Source organism: Nothobranchius furzeri, chromosome 12 (assembly GCF_043380555.1).
Source record: "Nothobranchius furzeri strain GRZ-AD chromosome 12, NfurGRZ-RIMD1, whole genome shotgun sequence".
NCBI classification, from domain to species: Eukaryota; Metazoa; Chordata; class Actinopteri; order Cyprinodontiformes; family Nothobranchiidae; genus Nothobranchius; species Nothobranchius furzeri.
In genome coordinates, this window is record NC_091752.1 from 30,882,417 (window position 1) to 30,906,598 (window position 24,182).

A 24,182-nucleotide genomic window follows, 5' to 3' on the forward strand; every position below is an offset into this window, starting at 1 on the left:
TGTCAGAGAGAATTTTTAAAGATTTCTTGGAGCAATTAAAATGATCTTGAGCAACAAAATCTTAAATGACCCATTTCCCTAAATATTATTTGTACAACTGGGTAGTTCCAAAATGCCTCCTGGCACTTTGACACTGAATTTTCTCCCCCCTAACTCTGCTGTTTGACTTTTTAACAGCTTGGCTATCCATCACACACGTCATGTTTGAATGCCTTCAGGACACAGGTGATTTATGATCACTCTGGAAATTACGGCTCTGATGTTGTCATTTGGTTAAAAAGAAAACACCATAACGCAGAGATTCTGGGAAGAGATATTAGAGCCAGCTTCGTGTTTTGCTAGTCTGTTCAAGTCAAGGCAGTTATTTAATATGACTTTCTTCTGATTAATTTCCTCTGAGTATTAATTTTACTCTTGTTTTACTCATGTAGTGTGCTCAGACCTTGTTTTCATGAATTGCACACAAATGGCATCATCCTGTAGGCATCATCAAATCTTTTTTTTTCATAATATTATTTCCTTTAACCCAATTATTTCATCAGTTGTTTTGTTGCTCAGCAGTAATAGTATAAAAAAGAACACGAAATATTACCAAAGAAAGATAATTTACAATTTTTCAGATTTCTCACCTATAAAAATATGAATGGTGAATCTCATCCCTGCATCACCTCATAAACCACCACACTTTCATGGGAGTAGAAAGAATAGACTTTTTTGCACAAAAATAACTTGTTTTGATCTAAAACTGAATCAGTAACATATCTTCCACATTCGTAACTTTCTGGGAATTTACCTTTGAATCAGAATCAAGGTAAATTACTGAGAAAGGTTCATTTGGCATAAAGTTATTTTCTTTAAAAATATTGAAAAGTTGAAAGAAAATAAAACTGAAAGGAGTATAATTGATGAAGTACTTTGAGTTTATGTTAATTTTACCGTTTTGGTGGCCTAAGAATTGAGTCTCTGCTTTCTGCAGATGATGTGGTCCTGTTGGCTTCATCAGAACGTGACCTCCGGCTTTCACTGGAGCGTTTCGCAGCTGAGTGTGAAGCAGCTGGGATGAGAATCAGCTCCTCTAACGCCATAACTATGATCTTGAGTCGGAGAAGGGTAGAATGGCTTCTCCAGGTCAGGGATAAGGCCCTGCTCCAAGTGGAGGAGTTTAAGTATCTCAGGTCTTGTTCGCAAGTGAGATGAATATGGAGCAGGAGATCGTCAGGGGTAATTGGTGCTGTGTCCGCAGTGATGCGGGCGTTGTACCAATCTGTCGGGGTGAAGAGAGAGCTGAGCCAGAAGGCAAAGCTCTTGATTTACCAGTTGATCTACATTCCTACCCTCACCTATGGTCACAAGCTTTGGATTGTGAGTAGAAGAATGAGATTGTGGGTTCAAGCGGCACATATGAGTTTTCTCCGCAGGGTACTGGGATCTCCCTTAGAGATAGGGTGAGAAGCTCGGTCATCCGGGAGGGGCCCAAAGTAGATCCGCTTCTCCTCCACATCAAAAGGTGCCAGTTGAGGTGGCTCTGGCAGCTATGCTTCCCTGATGAGGTTTCCTGGGCACGTCCAACCGGGAGAAAACTTAAAGGAAGACCCAGGACTTGCTGGAGGGGCCGTGTCTCTCGGCTGGCCAGGGGATGCCTTAAAAATCGGTCCTTCTGTGTTGTGCCACTTTCTGCAGCAGACTTGTCCTTGTTGATTCAAGCGCTTGTGAGCTTTTTTTGCCCTGAGTAAGGCTTGCAAGGCATTCGTTCCTACCAGACACCAATGCAAATGCATTTATTCTGTGAGCGAAGTGTAGTCTAATGAATTTACTTCAGGTCTTTGCTTCATTATTAAATCAAATTGACACATTTTGTTTAATGAATAAGGGCTGGCTAATAAGATAAGATGAGACATACTTTGTCCTTCTCTTTTGTATGTTCATCCTGTGTTTATCTTCGTTAGCCATTTTTTGTTATTTTCTTACACAGTTTAAGTAAAAAGAATGGCTTTGACCATGCACCAATAAATGAATGATATACACATGAAACAAGGCTTTAACAGGAGAGTTTAATACAATATTCTACTGCAGATCTGGAAAAAATCATCCATGCCTTTGTGTCATCATGCTTAGACTATTGTAACGCTCTTTTTACTGGTCTCAGCAAAACCTCCCTCTCACGCCTTCAAGCCATCCAAAATGCAGCAGCCAGACTCCTAACCAAATCCAGCAGACGAGCTCACATCACTCCAGTTTTACAGTCCCTCCACTGGCTCCCGGTAGAATATAGAATACAGTTTAAAGTTTTAGTCCTGACCTATAGAGCTCTTAACAACCAGGCTCCAAGCTACCTATCTGAGCTTTTATCCCCACACATCACCTCTCGGAACCTTAGATCCACATCTGAAAACCTCCTGGCTGTTCCTCGAACCAGACTGAAAACCAAAGGGGACAGGGCCTTTCAGACTACTGCACTCAGACTTTGGAACAGTCTACCTTCAAATCTCCGTCTCTCTAACACTGTAGAGGTCTTTAAAAATCATCTAAAAACTCACCTTTTCATCCAGGCGTTCCCTCCCTAAATGTTTCAGAATGATGGCTTTGTTCGGGTTCACACTTTGTTTATACTCATGATTTTATTTTCTACGTTTAACACTGCTATTGTTTTTCTGATGTTTTTATTGGTTAGAGGTATTTGCCCTGATCTTTATCATGTTGTACAACACTTTGTGATTAATATCTGTGAAAGGCGCTATATAAATAAACTTTTACTTACTTACTTACTTACTTACTATTATATTTAAATACAACAATCAAGCCTTAAAACAGTTTTTAACCTCACTTTCTAGTATATTATTCTAGACCATCCTTGACAAAACTGAGTTATGGGAGGTTATTGGTACTGGGTATCACATTATTCAGCTAAAACAACTAAACATAACATAAGCATAAAATATAAATCACAGAAGGTTGCTAGTAACAAAATGTAGTTTTTGTGTATGTGTTTAATTTTGGCAGTTTTTATGCTTAAAGCTGTGTTTTAAATGGAATAACAAGCTTGGCAAACTCACACTTTGGCTAAAAAAGTGGTAAAATGCATAAACTGGACTGAAAAGGTGTGCTTATTGGTTTTTGTGTGTGTGTGTGTGTGTGTGTGTGTGTGCGTGCGTGCGTGCGTGCGTGGGTGCGTGTGTGTGTGGGTGTGCATGCGTGTGTGTGTGTGTGTGTAATACTGCATAACCAATGCTGAATTAGCTGTTACATGCATTAACAATAGATTCTACATTTCAGCAGCAACAGTTTCTCTGCAGCTTTGAACAGGATGGGTTGTCTAGAAAATTAGTACATTTATTTTCCCTCCAGGAAGAAGTTTTATAACTTCAGTAGTCATCACATTAATCTGTCCTGACTGGTGACATTCCCATCAGCCTCATGTGTGCACTGTGCACACGGTTAGTTATTCAACAAATGTTGCACAAAGTCTGTTATGATGAAATATGTTCTACCATATCATATGCTCATTTTAGGATTTAGTTTAAGAACACACATCTTAAATGGTTTCAACTTCTTATGCTGTTATTTTCTGACAGTTTTTCAAAGGTTATCTTGATCTGAGTAATTTATTGATAAGCAAAGCAATGGAAATATGGTTTTATTAGATTAGTCACATAATAGTTAAATAATTTGTTATATTCTGACATAAAAGTCTGAAACTTCTCTTACGTAAGTTTCTGTGTGTTGGTATCAAGGTATGACAAATTCAGTTAGGAGAGAAGCAAAATGTCACATTCATTGTGCTTTCTAAAAGAGCTTCTGAAGTTTTTACTTTAGCACCAATTACAGTATCCATCAGAGATCCTGCAGAGGCTGTAAGATGATTTGGCTCCATGCCGGAGAGCTAATGGAAAATGTCATAAAAGCACATAATGCACTTATGACATTCTGTAGGGAATTAAAAAACAAAATTATCTTAGTGTGCAACACATCCATAACAACCTTCTTTCTTAGTCTAATGAAATATTTAATGTGTCTTCTCATCCATGCACATATAAAACAGTTGCATTAATACAATAAAAGAAAAGATTGGACCCCCACCACCACCCTAGAAGAATAGGCACGAAGCAGACAGGACATGCCTTGTTTTATAAAGATAGTTTAGGATTAGAGCTGTCAGTAAACAGGAGCGACTCAGATATTTTTTCTTTTGCACCTAAGAATCCACGACAGCTTTTTGCTTTACTCTGATATCAATTGAAGAAGGCTAGAGGCTAACGTTGAGGTAACAATGCTAGCAGTGATTTAAACCTTTATAGGGCCAAATGTCTATGTTTAGACACTTCCGCTCACATCATAAACGATATTGGTGTGCTTTTTCACGAACTCTTAGAATTATGGGATTTCACCTAAACAGTCATCAGAGACCAAGCTAGTCACGGTTTGCGCCAGAGCGCCATTCCACCAATCGGTGCGGGGCTATAAGGCACCAAATACTGGTGTGTCGGCAGAGCCAGAAAACTACTCGGTCTCCTCTTGTGTTGACGGTCAGATCCCTAAAACTAACAATGCTAGGTTTATGAAACTCTCGCATCACAAGATTGACTAGCTGTGCTAAATAAGGATATATGTGCTGTAAATGTTAAACTTAATGAAGTTGGTGAAATCATCACATGAATATCAAATATGCCATATTTGAACATATGCCCTGAATAAGGAAAAGAAAATATGAATATTTTTAGGTAAAATCTGTTTTTTTAGACATAATCTTAAAATTCATGGTAACAGTAATAATACCAAGGATGATATTGAATTGATTTAGCAGTTTCAAACTAAGATTTCTCTGGAAAATGGAGACCATTTATTGCGCAAACTAATCTCACCATCAGTGATGATGATGAACAGGAGGAAGATGACATTGAGGCAGATCCTCAAATATAACGTATTGTAAAGTATTCTAATTATCTATTTTTGATGAGAAATTGTATCTATTGTTCAATAGCCTTTCAAAAATATTCTTGGTAATCAGTTTTTATAAAAATTTACCATATTGTTTAATAACTGTGATATATTCTGTATTGTTGAACAGTGATAACTTTCTAAAATTAGCTAGGTTATTCTAAAGTATCTTACAATTATCTATATTATTCACAGAGAATGTCTATTTAACTTGTTCATATGTTTTATTTTGGGATTTATTTTACCAAAACAGGGCCAACCATGTTTGATCACTTTGTTCTGTCTGATTTTCTGCATGCAAATAAATATATTTGAAAACTGTAACAACAGAAATACACTTTGGTTATGGACTACAATAACACCCTGGGGTTGAAATTTAAAAAATAAAATTATTCAGTGAGTGCCCTATAAAGGGTTAAAAGCAAATAGGCGACTCTAAAAATATACTTTTTCAATTACCAACAACTCGATTTTACAGTGAAATGTGTGTGTGAAGTGAATAATGAATCAATCGTGGCATTTTACTTCCTTTAATGAGTCGTTCAGAACTATAACAGCAAGCTAACAACAAGACAACAAACAACCGCCCTTCCCCTAATGCAGAGACACTATTGTAATAAGTGTAGTAAGTACCACCTACCAAGAGTGCTAACACCAGCTTTGACGATGTATTAATCTACGTATCAACTTACTGTGTATGGCTCTTTGCTTGTCATCTAGAATCTTGCCGATCTGTAACTGGCAACAACCATGGCAGTTACGGATCAGGAGTGAGAGTAACATTTTGTTTAGAAAAATAACCTGCAGTAAACAAATGTATCCACGGGAAGTTATTCATTATTACTTTATTGCACCTTTAAGTATTTTTCTTTGCTTTTCTCTTTAATCGTCATGCTGGGGCAGGGGGAGTTAATTCATTTCTCTTCATGTGATGGTATCACACACATTTGAAGGTATACTTTTAAAACTTCTAATGGCTTTAAGTGTCATGTAACTGCACAACAATGGCATGCATGCTAACTAAACATAATTTGTTGGATGAATAACAGAAAAAACTATTAATTTCAGACTTTGGTCAACTTGTGAGTCTTTTGAGGACCGTGCCACAACAATCTAAGTTATTCTCAACAAAGAACGATTATGGGATCTTTTCTTTTTTCAAGCAGAAATCACTTTTTAAAGTCATTCTCTGCTGCGTTCCAAGCTGTTACCCAAAACAAACACTCTATAGACTTAGTGGGATAATTGAGGCGGCAGGAGGCAAAGTTGCCCAGAAAATCCTTTCCAAATGTAATTGGGAATGCACAGGCGATATAGGCTAATGCTGCTCACAGCTGAGGGACAGACCCTGTCAAACTAATCCACTCTTGTCACTCACTTTTGATCAATACAAATCTCTCCCTGTGCATTCCTCCACAATTTAAACCTCCTGTAGAACCAGTAATATCTCTGCCTGAATCCCCCCCCCCAGCATCACCCGACTAGTGATGGAGCGTCAGGCTCTGTGGAGCAGATGTAGGCAGAAACAGGGCGATTTAGGGGCAAGCTTGTAAATAAATATACACAAAGAATTAAATAAACAGTTGTGGGAAAGAGGGTTGGGATTTCAGCAACCTTCTGGCTATATCTGAAATGTTAAAGCCCTTGTCCTTTAAAGGAGACAAAGCTCAGAGAGGGCGAAAACGGGTCACACAACACAGTAGCTGTAACATCCAAACAAAAATATATAGATTGTTTTACGTACTTTACTTTGTTTTAATTAAATTAAGAAGGCTATTGTGAAAAAGTTGTCTGGCAAAAGAAAGAGAAAAAAAAACATTGTGAAAGCTTGAGACTTCTGCAGAGTGAGATTCAAGACAGTAGTGTTGGAATTGTGCTGTACTGTACTCTTAAAAGCTGATTTCAATGTACATGAATGTGATTCTGAACTGGTCTACTTTTCTTATTTAAGTGACCTAATCATGCATCAGAGAAAAAAAACATTATTTTTTTCATATTTATTTCATTCAGTTAAAAAAATATAACAAATAAATAAACAATATGCATACCAACACAATACAACTTGAATGAAAGGGAGCAGATGGAAGAAAAAATCTTATAACTTTTGTCCCTTTTTTTATTTATATGTATATATATATATATATATATATATATATATATATATATATATATATATATATATATATATATATATATATATATATTACAAAAATAACAAAACTTCATGTTTTTGTTATTTTTGTAATATATATATATATATATATATATATATATATATATATATATATATATATATATTACAAAAATAACAAAACTTCATGTTTTTGTTAAAGGTTTCCATAGAAGTGTTCCCTTATATCCTAGTTAGCTGAGCTGTGTTTGGAGAATTCTGTCAGACTCCAGCATGAGATCACTGACATATCAGATTTGTTACTTTGAACTCTGAGATTTAGTTTCCTTATCCTACTGTGTCCTTTTATTATTTCTTTTTCTCGTTGTTTGGTTAGGATTTAGCCAACCAATTTCTGAGGTGAAGGTGAAAGTGCAGCGAGTTGAGATTTTTTGAATCTGTGCTCTCATGGCTTCATTTTCTACAAACTTTTATTGGCAGAAAATAAAACACAAAAGTGAAATCAGACGTGTGAAAATTGGACATGTTTTAGATCAAACTTATATTAGGGGAAATGAAATCTAATGTTGCACCAATTTGAAGGTTAAACCTGTGTGTTGCAAATGCTTTTGCTAATGATCAGTGATCAAATTAGAGAATTGGTGCAGATAAATAAATTAAAAGTAAGCCATCCATCCATCCATAAAACTTAACGTTGATGGTATGACTAAGTAGCGAAGGAGCTCTTTGTTATGATAAAAACATGTGACTTGTGTACTTTTTGCTCATTATTAACAAGCTTCTTCCACAATTAATGTGCAAATTTATAAATCCCTCCCATGCCAGTGTAACGAACCCTGTAGAAATATGTACATATATACCAGCAGTGATCAAATTAAATAATGTTAATGCTAACCAGATACAAAGACCCCTTACATCTTTAGAAATTCATGTAAAAATGTGCAAAATATGAATTAGCAGCAAACTGGCTGCACATAAGCCTGAGTGAGCTTCACCAGGTTCATCTCTCTGTGAGCTAAAGAGGCCTTCAGGCATGAACGGCTAACATAACAAACCTCCAGCTTGAAGCTACGATGGTTCAGTTGATCTCTAAGCTCATAAGATGATGTGATTTTACAGCAGTGCAGAATAACCCTTAAGTGTCTTCTTATACAAGATCCCTCATTGCTCGTATTCTCTGTTGTCTAATTGAATGTCTTAACAGGTGGGTGAGTTCTCATCCTCTGGGAAACAGATATTCTTTCCTAGTTTTTCAGCATTATTCTAAAAGAAAAAAATGCAATAAAAGACTTCCAGCAGACTGAAAATGTGTCAGATTATCAGGGGTTTGGTTTGCAAATCTAGTTGGTTTAAGATGATTTGATAGCAAGCATGAAAGTTCCGCTGGAATCCATCAAATCAGAAAGAAAAGAGAACAAAACAGATAATTTTTAAAAAAAAGTTTCATTCATTTGTGTGCTTTCTGAACTGCAAAAACCCACAGGAATGTATTTACTTCTTCACACCAACTTTTGTCGGGTTCTCTCAGTATGCTCAAAGCACCAGCTGCACAAATCTTTAAAACAGGTCAGTTAATTCATTTCCAGAGATAATTACTTTAATGTTACTTGTCAAATCTCCAGACAAATAGAACAAGTCACCTTTTATTAAGTCTATTAATACCGTTATGTATGTTCGTGTTAAAAGGAGACGTGAGAAAGTGCAAATAACAGCATTACTGTCATTTCGCACCAGCCTACGTTTCTGTTGTTGTCCACTGAGGCAGCCTGTCATCCTTCCCCTTTTTTGTTCTTCACAGTCAACAAAGCCTGTTCAACTGTGTTAATGTTGAAGTTAACAAAAGGGTACCAATATCTGAAAACTCACTTTTTTTTTATTTGATTGCAAATGTTACCTGTCTGCTAACGTGAACGTACTGATTCGGTCTTGTTGAATGGTCCATCCTTGTTTGCAGGATTATTCAGGTCAGGTACCAAACGCGTGCAGCTAGGTGGATTTAATTAGTGTGGTGAAGAATTTGAGGGAATTGAAAACATAAACAGGGTTTTATTGCATCTCATAACATAGAGTGTATGCTAATATTAATGTAGGCTGCAACTAACTTTTTATTTGTGGATAAAAACACTTGGTTTTATATCAAACTATAGTTATAGAGGTGGTAAATGAAAGCAATAAATTCAATCTGAGGTGCATCAGCCATCATAAACAATACCCTCATAATGTCCGTATACACAACACAATGATCTTCCTTTATCCTTATGTAGCAATGAAAGTCTGCCAAACAGCTAAAGACCCTTTTATGTAAAGCTGCTTTTACATAAATCTTTTATTCTATTACTTTTAACTTAAAATTGTAATCTTTTATCTGTTTATGATAATTTATAATTTTATGACTTACTTTTTTCTGATGTTAATCTATTTCTGTTTTGAGATCATTATGATTTTATGACTTTGTTTTATTATTTTTTTATCTATGTTAAGCACTTTGTGATTCTATATCTGTGATAAGTGCTATATAAATAAAATTTACTTACAACCAATCAATAAATAACATTTCCAAAAGCATACATAGAAAGGGACTTAATATGTAAAACTTTTCCATAATTCCGTAGGTCTGTACGTCCTTAACGAACATTCTAAATGTGAATAAATACATCCATCCAATTTTTATGTTTTTCATTTTTGAAATTATTGGCCTAAAACAAGTTGTTTGAAAAGGTCCCCTTTTGTGACATCACAATAACAAAAATGAGCATAGAACCCTTCCTCTCCTCTCCAGGATGGGGGAGCATCGGCTCTACTCCGAGCTTCAAGATCTGTACTCCTCACCTTATAGCAGCCAACCAAGAGTGGGCGTGGCCAGAAACAGCTTATTTGACTAACACTAGAACTTCCATGGCAGTCATTTTGACTTTTTTCATATTACTTTATTTAGATGAATTTCAAAATGACTTTTCTAATTTATTCATGTCCTTTATTTCTAGGTTTTAGTGGACAATTTCCATACAATAATGAATCAAAAAAGAAATATAGTTGTTTTTGTTTTTGCCTCCCACAAAACGTCAGTTTGACGGCTTCATTTTTTACGTGGTAAAATTTTCCCGCAGATTATGGACCGTATCACTGTTGCCAAGCAACCAAATTTCCAGCTCGCACGTGCACTCTCTGGTCGTATTCAGTGTAAAATACAGTAGCTGCTAAAACTATTTTTAGAAGAATGTCAGAAATGGTGTCAAAAATGATGCTGCTTTGGGTGGTGAAGCTGATGAAAACTGGTAAGTAGGAAGGAGCTGAAAAATTCATATGTGCAATAAGCTATGTCCTCTTTAAATATCCGCGCAGACACACAAACCCAAGTTTTGTGTTTCTGAAATGGGTGCTTTTATCAATCATTTTATATGTACCGTAAATCCTCTAATACAGGCCCAGGCCTGTATTTGACTCAAGCTCATCAAGCTCCAGGCCTTTACTGGAAGGAGGGCCAGTATTAGAGGCAGGGCTCTATTTCTATTTGAGCAAAATGAACTAATGGTTCGTTGGAGTTTTTGACAATTAATATTGAGCCCACATTTTCAAAGTTAACACATTTCTTTTAACAATGGTAGTTTCTGCTTCAGCCCTCTCCCCCCTCCCCCTGCGCAGTGGCCGCAAACTCACTGATGCGCCTGCAGCCTCTCAGAGTTCCTGCTGCTCTAAACATTAAAATAATTATTTCATTTTCTGTTCCTCACTTCTGATTACCTTCATTGGTGTCTGTTTGTTGCAACCACCAGGTACAAAAACTAACTTGTTTTTATTTGACTATTTTTCTGTCCTGTCTGTTTATTATCTTCCTGCATCTCCTCTCAATCCTAAAGAGAAACTGCTACCTGGGTTCATATATATTCACCTTATGAGTTACCTTTGAACTGCAGTTCTAAAAGATCTACCGACCACAAAAACAGCGGAGTGCTCGCTGCTTGCCGGCCGCATCAGTGATCGGTGCGTCACCGGATGACAAGTTGATATGCCCCGCTCCACAGCAAAACGCATCAGGTGCAAATAAAAGACAGAAAACATCAAAGGAAATGAACCGACATGAACGATTGCGTGTTAAATAATTTGGCAACACCTGATTGTTACTGTGGCCGTGCTCAGGAGGCAGATTACCGACCGCAAAAACAGCGGAGTGCTCCCTGCTTGGCGGGCACATCAGTGATCGGTGCGTCGGAGGACAAGGTGATGTGCCCCGCTCCACAGCAGCGAAACACATCAGGCGCAAATAAAAGACAGAAAACATTAAAGGAAATGAACCGACATGAACGATCGCGTGTCAGTACCGACGCTCTGGCACAGCGCGTTGCCCCCCCCCCCCCCCCCCCAGCCCCCACTCCGAAATGCCCCCCCCCCCCACCCCCACCCCCGAGCGCAGGAGCTTGTCACCTGCTGACAGCAGGCTGCTGTCTTTTCCGAGGGCTGCATCTTGCCGGTAATTATCACGTGACAGCGACTAGTCGACGACAGGCATAAAAAGTCACTATAGTGAAGTCGACTAGTTCATACAACCCCTATTGCTCCCCAGTGTTCTGCAGCGCACGTTCTCTTTGAACTTGATATCAAATTTTCGCCTCCTCTTCGTCTCCGCACGGTTAAAGTTACCCTCGCGGTCTATCACTCGCAAATCAAAAGTGAGACGATGACAACCGCCCCCGTACTTGCTTGTTACCACATTCCACCCGGCCACAATAAGAGACCGGCCATTATTCACCTCCACCGACTCCGACACCGGCCAAAATTGGAGACCCGGCCTTTAATTGAATGCCGGCCTGTATTAGAGGATTTACGGTAATTACTGTACCAATGTAAAATAATGAAAAATGGTCACATGATTGGATAGAATTTCCTGTGTTTGCAGGAAAGACATCTTTGATTTGACTGAATTTTAGGGTAATGTTGGAAATGTTAGCTTATTAGTAGAAGGCCTTGATACCATGCAGTCGTCCTCACAAAAACAATTTTATTTTTTAACCCTAAAATGAAGCTAATAGAAAACTTCTATACAGCTTTTTAAATAAAACATTTTACTATTGCAAGTTGTGTTAAAATTTCTCATCATTTTTAGCTTAAGTAACAGCAGCTCAGATGTGTGGGAGGTCATGAAGTTGATGATGTAACTTGAGCACAGACCTCATTTAGCTTTACAAAACTGTTAGATCTTATAATTAATTCCAAAATTAAGGGAAAGCTGTTACAGGAAGCTTAGGTGTTTTCTTTGTGATCCTGCCTCTAAGCTGGCGGAGCTGAGGCCGGAGACCAAAAGATTTACGGTAATCCAAAGATGATGAGATAAAGGCATGTTTACTTTTTTTTTTACTAGATCAGATCATTTCAGATGTATTTGGAGGATCATTTGTTATGTGGTAATTCCATGAGATAATGAAACGTGACCCATAATGTAGAGCTTTGTTGACGAATACTGCTGTAATTGCTTGATTGTCAATGCAAATCAAGGACAAAGATGGGGATTTTTAACACAAATCCTGCTTCAAACTTGGCTTTTATCTTAGTATTTAAATCTCTCCACAATAGATAGAAGCAAGCATTCTTATCCAGGTGTCCAGGGACTGCAGATCAACGTTTGTGTGAAATTCACTTTCTCTTCAATAAAATAACTTTTTGCCTCTTCTGATGGGATTTTCTGCCTTGCTCTGAGGACTGGCTCCCCAAAAAATGGCACTTACTTCTCCCACGGTTGTGTGAGAATCAGATAAAAGTTTTTGACACAAGTGCTTATTTGGGATTAGCACATGGAGCGAGAGCAGCACTTTGAGTTGTAAAGTGAATTATTCTAGCCATTTTGGGACTTGAAAGTAGAACAGATAAAACAAGCTAATGAAGCATTGTGTTTGTTCAGGCAGGACATGCACTAAGTCATGTGCGCTTGGCAGCTGCTTGTCAGCTGATCCACAAAACATGAATCACATTCTGGGATTCTAACAAGGTAATTGTCTTCCCAAGCTTCTGTTGGTCTTCTACAAGACTGAGGACAGACGCAGGAGACAGGAAGATTTGTGCAAAAATCAGAACACTTAGCAGCTATGCAGAAAGCAGGTCAGATACATGAGAAGGTCAGTAAGTCACAGAAGCTGTGGGAGATCACGTGCCGCTTCAACAACTTTACAATCATGTCTGACATCTGCAGAGATAGAATCCTTTGATTTTTGGTGTTGACTCATCTTGTAAACTATCTCAGCACCCCTGCTGGATGAAACAGAAAAACGGGTCAGTGGATGATGCAGTTAACATGGTTCTTCACTAAATCCTGCAACACTTACTGTTGTGTGACAAAAGGACACAACACTGTTGTGGGAAAGACACTCAGCCCACCTTGCCTGCTGGTGGTGGTCAGAGGGACCGGTGGCAGCAGTGTTCGGCAAGCCCCGCCTCTGTCAGTGCACTCCAGGGTAGCTGTGGCTACATCGTAGCTCATCCCCACCAGCGTGTGAATGGGTGGCTGACTGGTTGTGTTGTGAATTGCCTTGGGGGGTTGTAGAACCCTAAGAAGGTGTTATACAAATACAGGCCATTTACCATTTACTCTAATACCCAAAGAACTGCAACTTGGTCCTAAAGCCTAGTTTATACTTCTCCGTCAGAAAGTTTGCACTCTCACACACACACACACACACACACACACACACACACACACACACACACACACACACTCACTCACTCCCAGGTATTGATAGAGATGGGGTTTTTTTTTTCAAACTTCTCCGTTGGTGTGTCGGTATTGCAAAATTATTCCATGCCAGGACAGCAGGGGACATTAACCATTGTAGTGATGTCTCTCATCAATGACAAATCCACTCCAGGAGCAATGGATGACAGAGAGCGAGTTTGCATTGAGCTGAAACTGCTTGATCTTGAGGAACAAAAACTTTTGTCACAAAAAAAAATCAACTAGAGTGAAGACATATTTAAAGGAAGTGACGTCAAGGCGGGAATGATCTTGGACTGTTGCTTGGTCGACCATTCACAGCCATGTGGTCTCCAGGGCATATGTCATATAGCTAAAAAATTAGACTCTACTCCATTCGTTATTGCATGTCTATTGAAGAGCCCTTGCATCAATGGATAATGGTGATATGGGTCTCCACACCTCAGCAGAGAACTACAAACCGGTCTTCAGTAACCCAACAGATTACCCAACTCAATCTGCTGCCTCTTCTTCTCCTGTAAACCAACCTGGAAAAGCTGATATAACTGGCAAATCTAGGAAATTTGGCATCTTTCATGTTTTTTTCCATTACTTTTCTTTATTTGCAAATTATTGTTTCTCCGTATGCTCATCTATTGTAGTGCTTGTTATTTATGGCTACTGTAATAGTTATAAGTCTGCTTAAGGACATGATGTTTAAAATATGTCAACCTGGAGTTCAGCACATTAAAGACAGTTTAGAGTCCAGAGGACTTGAGAGAGATGCATGCGGCTACACCTTGAACAGCAATGAGTAGCATTCTTGTGAGGACGTGTCCTATTCGGTCCATGAAGGTCACTTTCCTTCCTCGACCTCTAAGTGAGCAGTTGTGAATTTGAATGATCTAGTCCTATTTATCCATGCTCCTACCTCAGCATACAGACGTGGAAAATATTGTTGGTAGCCTTTGGTCAATGAAAGAAAAACCCACAATGGTCATAGAAATAACTTGAATCTGACAAAAGTAATAATAAATTAAAAAATCTGTGAAATTTAACCAATGAAAGTCAGACATTGCTTGTCAGCCCGGCTTCAACAAAATAAGTTTAAATAATAAACTCCTAAAAAAAACATCAAGCACCTGTTTTAGGAAGTAGAAGTTAGTCTGAGAATATAGGGAGGAAGCAGACGGCAAGTTTTGGCATCATGTTTCCTGATATTTTGACATCTCATCTCTGATTGGCTAACAGCAACACAACTACCACTGACTCCATTTTCTCTGCAACACTGATGTTTTATCTCCAGAAAGAACACAAGCCTGAAGGAGTTCTGCCATATTGTGGGGTTGCTAATGCAAACAGTTAGCTTCTACTTGCAGAGACGCACCATGTTGTCTCCTGGAGGCAAAATCAATGACAGCCTTCCCCGTTGCGAACCAAGTTGGGTGAGTCTACAAATGCTAATTTGACAATGTGACATGTAATTGACTGGCTTTTCAAATCTGAGTGTTTACCTGTCTATTTTCTATCAATGGCTAATGCAAGAAATAGGGGTAGGAGACTATTTTCACCTTTAGCCTGCATGTTAAACTTGAAGCGACTGATCATATTTCAAACACAACATATTAATAAAAATGGATTTTCAGTGATCTTGCTTTGTATTATTTTTGCAGAACTGTGTTTTTTGCAATCTAACTACAAAGATTATTGCAAGGCTGGTATCCCTTCTATCAAAATACCAAATATCTCATCAACCACTGAACAAATTTTAATTAAACTCTCAATACTTTTTCTGTTGCATGGTGCAAAATCAGTAAGTGAACCCTTCGATTTCTGTGCTTAAATGTTTATCCACATATCAAAATAAGTAAGTAAGTAAATTTTATTTATGCAACACTTATCACAGATATAGAATCACAAAGTGCTTTACATAGATCAAAACAAAATGAAACAAAGTCATAAAATCATAATGATCTCAAAATAGAAATAGATGAAAATCAGAAAAATTTAAGTAATAAAATTATACAATTATAAAATTTCATAAACAAACGAAAGATGATTAAAATTTGAGTTAAAAATAAGAAAATAAAAGATTTAGGTAAAAGCAGCTTTAAATAAAAAGGTCTTTGGCTGTTTTTTTAAAGTGTCCAGACTGTCAATGCTACGTAAGGATAAAGGAAGATCATTCCAAAGTCGGGGTGCAACAGTCTGGAAGGAGCGATCACCTTGATACTTGTATCTGGTCTTTGGAACTTCTAGAAGGTTCTGGTGGGTGGACCTGAGGCCTCAGGTTGGAGCATAAGGCTTTAACAGTTCAGTAATATAGGGAGGAGCTTGACCATGTAGAGCACTGAAAGTTATAGTCAGTATTCTAAAATGAACTCTATGGGTAACCAGTGCAGAGACATCAGAATAGAAGTGATGTGAGCTCTTCTGTTTGCTCCAGTTAGGAGCCTTGCTGCAGAGTTCTGGACCAACTGAAGGCAGTCCAAAAAATAAATAAACAAATAAATAAATAACCTGCAACAAATTATCATTCCTTTGTCTTTACAGCTGGAGGCTTCTATTGGATGTTTTATAATGAAAGCACATCTTTTTGTGATATATTCTATAGATGTTTGAGGGAAATGTTCAATAAAAATTAAAAGAAGGTTGGCAATAGAGTCCTATACACATTGAAAATTTTATTCCTGACATATTTCTATGTATATCTGCTTCTCAACACTTCCTCCATTCTGTCTGTTTCTTCTAAAGTAAATGTATTCATTAAAGTCTATGAGATAAAGCCATTAGCCCTTGGGATCACATTTCCTTACAATTTCATGAGATAAAAGGATGAACTATATTAGACTTTAGTGATTGGTACGAATATGTTGAGTTTTCGAGGCTGCTACCTTTGTATCATATCGTCTTCGGGGATTACGTTGACACTTGAGAGGTTATGGAGTTTTTCTTCAGCCACTAACTTCAGCATTGAGAAATGCATTCACTCTTCCACTGTTTAAATAAGTTTAAGGACCTGTGAGCCCCTTGTCATTGGGTCTGACATCTAAAAATTGAAACACACTAGAGCCTGTAGGGTGAGAACAATGTTCCAGTTGATAAAAATGAGACCGTTCAAACCAGAAAGTGTAAGTCACAGTGTTGAATGGAATAGGGAGGGAAGGGATTTACATTTTTGGGCAGGAGATACCAGTACAATAAGAGGGAAACAGGGATTTCTTCCTACAGAACTAACAGAGCATTTCACTTGAAAGTTCACATCCTTATAACTGTGAGGAAATGGTTGTCAAAGCTAATCAACTTGACACAAGTGTAGAGTAATAATCATCAAAGTATGATTTCTTTCTGACTGAACCATCCACATGAGTTTATGTTGTGGTCTCCCAATCCTCCGAGCTCCGTCCGTTATTAGCTGTGCTGTTTGTGCAACAGGAGTCAGAGTCTTTTTCCACACAGCACGGATCCACGTGGCATCGGAGGATTAAGAGGATCTCATCACTCTCCATCTTCGTAATGTCTCTGTCAGTGTGCCGGATGGGAACTATTACATCCCATTGAACATCATTCACTAAATGCAGGGGCTCCTCATAAATGCTGTTGGTTTTATTGTGCACGTTATTAGTCAGTCTGTGTATTAGCACAGTGCTTTGCCTCATTCCTCTAATTACAATGTGAGTTGTAGTTTGTCTCAAGTGTTTCGTAGTTTCTTCTGGGGATCACTAAAGACAACAGTTATTTCCAAGCGATGCTCCCAAATTTTAGAGACTGAAATTTTATCTCTGGCTAAAGAACAGCTTGTCATCCTGTCCATGTAAACCCCCCGATGGACTGTGATTATGAGTGTGCTATGTTTTATGCCTCTCCACCGTTGACAGACAGGCTCATAACAGCAATCCTCTGTGGCAAAAGGCAGTTGTCAGTGTGGTTTATCCATCACTCGTCTGTCGTCATTAGCATTCACGGTTCATTAGCCATCAAGCATCCAATATTAAATTGAAATTGTAGGCTATAAAATGTATTGTAGCACTCAGCCACTGGTGCCTGTTGAACATGGATAGTTATTTGGTTTCTGATTGTGTTGCTGTTCGCAACTTGTGGATTTCTGTAGTCTTTTATTTTTCTCCAAATATTTCTAATTGGCATGCATGAGCATGTGGAGATAAACATGTTGAGTGATGAATATGAAGGGTGTTTCCTAATCTACTCTGTATTATTTTGGACAAAATACAAAATATCAAAATTTGCAGACTCCCCCCCTTTATTCTAGAAGTTCCTCTGCGGACCCTGGCAGCATTCTGGCAGGCCAATCACAGCTCTCTATTTGGGTTTAAAAATGATAGAGTGATGTGGGCCAATCCAGGGGCGGCGTTAGGCCTGGCTACTTGGGCTGAAGCCCCGGATGTTTAATGAAAAGCCCCGGATCTAAGTTGCGGAAGTAACATGCAGTACCAAAGTCCAACAGAGAGGGAGCAGCTGGCAGTAGTTTGTATACAGCCTGCCTGAGCCTCCACCACTGAAGAAGAAGCCCTTCAGCAGCCGGCTTCTTCTACACTCTCTGCCTGAAACGCATGAGTGAAGATGGACATAAGGACGTTTTTTAGAAAAAAGTGCAACGACTGAACCCCAGCTTTGATGAGACTGGTGTTGACTCAGGCCCTGTCCACACGTAGCCGGGGATCTGCCAAAACGTAGATATTTTTCTACGTTTTGGCCTGTCATCCACACGAAAACTGAGTTTTTTCACACGAAAACGGATCTTTTTAAAAAGTCCGGCCAAAGTGAAGATCTGCGTTTTCTCCGTTTTGGGTGTCTGCGTGTGGACAGACAAAACCGCAGTTTTAAGGTTCGCAACGTCACTTTCCGCGACAAAAACATGCTGACATCACGTGTGCGACCTGTGTTTACACTAGCCGACAGCATGGATGCCCTCAGAGCTGTGCTCGCTTTATCAATTGTCCAAGCGCTTTTTGCTTGTTTGTTTTTGCAAGCAGAATTACTGCTCCTTGTGGAAGACCACAGACGAAGGACGAGGTTAAGAACAGGGGAAGTACTGCCGCCTACAGGTCTGGCATGTCCTTAACAACGTATTTATCCAGGTACGTGTGGACAGAGTTTTTTTTTTTAAACAAGGTTGTTTGGATGCAAGTTTTTGGAGGGGCAGATTTTCGTTAAAAAAAACCCGGCTATGTGTGGACTAGGCCTCAGGTTTGTGTCTTATTTGAAAATATTTGTTGTGTTGCTGGTTTGCCTAAAGTTAGCTTACTATCAGGTAAAGTGGTTGGAGAAAGAAAGGGAATATTTACTATCATCTCACACTAAACACTAACAGGAACAATACTCTGCCCTGAAAATGCTTAATATGTAGCTTCAGATTAAAAATTATGTGGTACAAGACAAATATATATGACTAGTGCGTGTCACGTGTGTGTGTGTGTGTGTGTGCGCGCACGTGTGTGTGTGTTAAGCCCCGGATCTTCTTCAGTCCTAAATCCGCCCCTGGGCCAATCACAGCGCTCTATCGACTTTGTGTGCCAATCAATGTTCTCTGTTGATTTGGTGGGCTCGTTTAAAACAGTTTTTACATGAATTTTGAACTATTTGGGCTTTATTAGAATCAGGAGCAGATAGATATATTTAAGTCTTTTATGTAGAAAAATTAATTTTTGCCTTTTTCAACAGCGGACTGCCTCATTGGCCGACATCCGTTGCAGTGAGTACACCACGTTCGTTATCCAGTAGCGTGCAGAGATCATTTGAAACAATGGTAGAACCCACTTCATGACTGAGAGCCGTCACTGTAGCCAGGCTAGGGAACTCCGGCCCTTTGAAAAGAACCGGTTCTTACGGTTCAGCAAATTAACTGGCTCTCAAAGGGCTCCTCTTATTTTTTGTTTCCTAAATTAATTTATCACCAGAAATTATACAAAACCACTGAATTATTAATCCACAAATATACATTATATCAAATGTTTAATATTTGAACAACTTATTTTATTCAACATGAAGCAGAGTGCTGTAAAAACACACTTTAAATAACAAAAGCAAACAGCAAATAAAAGATGTATTAACTTTAAACTATTAGACCCTGTTGGATATGTTTTCCCTTTGCATTTTCCACACACTGTGGTTAAAATGTGTCCAAATCTTGGTGCGTGTTCGGTTTTCACTCACGTCCTCACCTTTCTGTAGCGCTGTTTTGTTTTTCTTTTCTCCTCTTTTACAGATTTGTCCTCACCAATATTTACAGGTCCCATCAGTTGATGCAATAATTGTCCCAGGCATTTTGTGCGTGCCACCCCTCTCCCTGCTTTCACAGTGATCAGAGGTGCGCTACAACACACGTAGCTCCATCAAGATTACATGAAAATCTGTTGATCTGCGTTCTTGATGTGTTTTTTGTTTTGGTAATTGGAGTCTAATTTCATACATGTAATTTTCTGCCATCTCTTTGGTCTTTCCCAACAGAGAATCTTAGGAAGCATGTTTACATGCCACAGTGTGCTGGTTTTTATCTGTATACTTCTAGTAGCACATCCCTGAACCTCACGATAACACCTTATCCAGGTTACCTAATATTGGGATGTTTACATCCGTAATACACCAGAGAGAGGACACCGGTTTGCTTTTCCCTGATTTCCCTGCATTTAACTCCTAAAGCTTGATTTCCCAAAACATTTAAACATTTCTTTGCTTTGTTCAATGCCTTTAAAATGTACCAAGAGCACCATCTTTCTCCATTTGTTTGCATGTTTACTAACCGGTTCCTTACAGCTTCAGGATCAGAACTAATTTCCTACTCCATTTAAAATGTTTCTCACTAACATTATCATAATGATGTTGCTCCCACTGCCTAAAGGAAATTAGCATCTCTGTGGACTTAGTCTCATTTTAGAGTTTGCTTTTTGTGAAATGCATGACACATAAAATTTAGCGTTATTAAAATGAATGCATCTATCTCCTTCTCCCAAGCTGTCCTATTTTGGAAAGATTAAATCTTATGACGAGGAGGTTTGTTTGGACGTTCGATCAAAACACAGTTTTGATAGGGTTTCTGTTTATTCCATTAAAAAAGGTGATGCTTCAAGTTTAGTGAGTGGAAGAAAAGAAACCAAGAAGTCCTAAGTAGTGTGTGACAGAGTAAATTTAATTGAATGTGAGCATATTTTATTTTATTCATGACTTTTGCACAATTGCATTAAAACACATGAATTCCTTTTATTTCTATTTCGTTTTTCTCTCTTATTTATTTATTTTTTATTCCAACCTGCTTCTGCAGGTCTGGAGATTGTGTTTGAGTTCGTCTGGTGAATCGAGAATTGGTTTACGATATTGAGAGAGACAGATGAAACCACCATGACTTCCCCAGAGAATGTAAGGAATCAAATTTAAAAGCTATTTTCAGCTTCAATGCAAGGCACAATCTCGTCACCCTGATATTATTAGAAGAAATAAGATACACCCACTGCCAAGTTTGTGTTTGGGTGGGAGTGAGCATATGTGCGTGTGTGTGTGTACACACACGGAGGTGTGTGAGGAGGTTAGGTCAGCAGTGTTTGCATGAATAAAGCAGAAGCGCAGACACAGAAATGTGGTTGTGTGTGTTTCCACATCCCTGCTAGTGTCCATGTTTGTAATACGTTTAGTGCATTGTTAACCGTCCACATAAGTCAGTCTACATCCGCCATGGCGAGTGTTTGGACTGCTTTAAACTGTCCCTGTCAACAGCACCCCCCCCCCCCCCCTCTCTCTCTCTCTCTCTCTCTCTCTCTCTCTCTCTCTCTCTCTCTCTCTCTCTCTCTCTCTCTCTCTCTCTCTCTCTCTCTCTCTCTCTCTGTGGCAGGTCAGTTGGATCATTTTCAAGCCCTCATTGTTGACTCACTGCCCCTTCAAGTGTCTGAGCATCGGCAGCCGATGATGGGTACGTTTGCAGGTCTGCCCCAAGTGAAAGAGTAGCACGATATTTGACAGGGTCAACATCGTCGTGTATGTCAGCCTTATGTAAGCATTTCTGGAAAGAAGAGTGCAGATGCATGTGTAATATGTAAAACTGGCAGACATGGTCTTTGTCACCCGACAGCCCTCTGTCCTGAGATTACACATCTGTTTTGTTCTCCCTTTCTTCCATAAACACATAATATCCCGTTGCTGGATAGGCTAAACTCAGGCAGGAGGTGTCACTACGTTCATCTTGCACATTCCAAGCACCGTATCCTTTCACCCCCCTCAATCACGGTCCCTTCATCTCAAACTTGCAGGATTCAGAGACCCCCTTCTCCTCCTGCTGAAGCATGTTTACATAGAGGAGAGTGTGTGCTTTTTCTCCTTCTGCTTCTCTTTTTAGTGTCTGTTCAATAGAGAGATGGTTACGCTTCCTTTTAAGGATTGATCGGAATACTGGTTGAATGTGTATAGCATCTCTGTAGGGCTGTAGGACAAGGTCAGGGTTGGAATTAGACCCGTGAATTGTTTTCGAAAGTGTGGAATTCCATAGTTTGGATTGTGGAAACTGTTAGGAACTAGCTGTCACTGCGGAAAATTAATTGCTTCAGCTAGCTTTTTTTCTTGCGCTTCTTTGCAGCACCCACCATAAACTTGTGATTTCAGTGAAATGACAGTACCTTTGCTTATGTTTTAAAACGCACACAAAAAGGTATGCATTGGAGATCATCCAGATTTGGATTTACTGCCAGACTGAATGAGAAGTTAGCATTCGGTGTTCTCCATATAGTCACACTGAAGTGGCCACAGGCTTTTGGCTTGACACTTCCCCAAGTCTTTCTTCCACTGTCTGTATTTTACCTCTGTGTTTTCCTCCCTGTCTCTTTCTTTCACATACACATAAACTACACAGGCATGTCTAAGTGTCTAAGAGTGTCATGTCTAAAGAGTTCCAGCAGCTTGTTACTAAGGCTGTCAGAAAACACAGACCCACCGCAGAGGTGAGGATGTGTGTGAACTCCCATGAGCATGTAGCACAACACCCCAATTCTGTTTCTACATGGAGATTTTTTCCCACATCGATTCCAATGCAGATGGAGAAAATACTTTTTGTGTTCAAATAACAGGGATTAATTTAATGTAATGTATGCAAAATAGAGGCTGACCGATACGGTTATTTTTTAAGGCCGATGCCGATTTTTCAAGAATTTTGTTGCCAATGGCCGACATCTAAAGCCGATTATTAAGGCCTATATATATATATATATATATATATATATATATATATATATATGTATATATATGTATACATTAACATATGTATATGTGTATATATATATATATATATATATATATATGTGTGTGTGTGTGTGTATATATATATATATATACATATATATATATATATATATATATATATATATATATATACGATTTTTCACATTGATTGTGAAAGACAACTGAACACTCACTGTCTGTAATATAAATTAAATGTATATATGATATAAATTCAAAAGTTGATAAATCTCTTAATATTTATATACAAATATAAAACAAACTCAAAACATGAAAAAAATGGTGTGTTGGGGTCCTTCAGGTCCTTTCTTCAGTCTAGTAGTGGCAGCAGTTGGCCCCACAGGTGCCAGATTTTTTATTTGTTTTTTTATTATTTTTGGCTCCTAAAAATAATTTCGGCCAGTGGTCGATATAGAAAGAATTTAACATATTGGACGGCCTCTAATGCAAAACACTGCAAGAGTTTTTAGGTTATTATAGAAAACAGTAGAAATAAAGTTACTGGGTTTTAGGCATAAACTATAAAATTTAAATAATAAGAATTAAAAAAGTATTTATGAGCTGGTATACATGCTTACAGCATGGATTTTGATAAAGACAAAACATTTTAATTCCTGTTTTAAAAAATGAAATAATTAATTCTGTTGTTTTAACGGCAAGCCATACACAAAATCTGACAATAACACAAAATATTGCTGGCAGAAAGTGTCAGCATCACTTGTGTATTTTTGGATGCTAAATAATGGCTTTTTTACTTATATCCGATATCCTATATTGTCTAACTCTTAATTTCCGATACCGATATAAACCTATATCAACATATGCAGGGTCCCCCCAGTGGCGGTGCCGGGGTGGGGGGGGGATAGGTGGCGCTATACCTACCCCTGGATTAGTCATTGCACCCCCTAGCACCCCCAAGTAAATATTAGATTTTTTTTTTTTACATTTACTTTTAATTTAACGTGTGGATGTGATAATATTTAACATACAAAACAAAATAATCAGTAAATTATCATATTGGTAGTAAAAACTCTAACCACAACAGGGAATTGATGTTAACCTTTGACCTCATTTTCCACCTGCGAACAAGTGAAAGGTAGAGCTAGTGGTAAAATGGATCGGTTTTCATTGCCCAAAATTCCACGGGTTCAGTCAGAAACAAGTTAATCTTTGGAAGTGGTCTCAGACCCACAAAAACTT

General features: G+C 38.4%; 1 protein-coding gene across 7 annotated transcripts in view; it reads left to right on the forward strand.

The window, feature by feature from the left end:
- The window catches only part of chrm3a (cholinergic receptor, muscarinic 3a), a 137,158-nt gene that overhangs the window by 99,748 nt on the left and 13,228 nt on the right, over window positions 1-24,182 (forward strand). Inside the window, exon 4 of one of the 7 annotated variants that reach the window (XR_011515689.1) lies at window positions 18,740-21,484. The exons of 5 other annotated variants lie outside the window; for them this stretch is intronic. Coding sequence is in view for 1 of the 2 variants with exons in the window: in XM_070542530.1 (XP_070398631.1) it covers window positions 15,159-15,190 (32 nt within the window). In the remaining variant the exon portion in view is untranslated. Of the gene's footprint in view, window positions 1-11,470; window positions 15,191-18,739; window positions 21,485-24,182 lie in introns of those variants that run through there. One more of the 7 variants, XM_070542530.1, reaches the window with a different exon arrangement.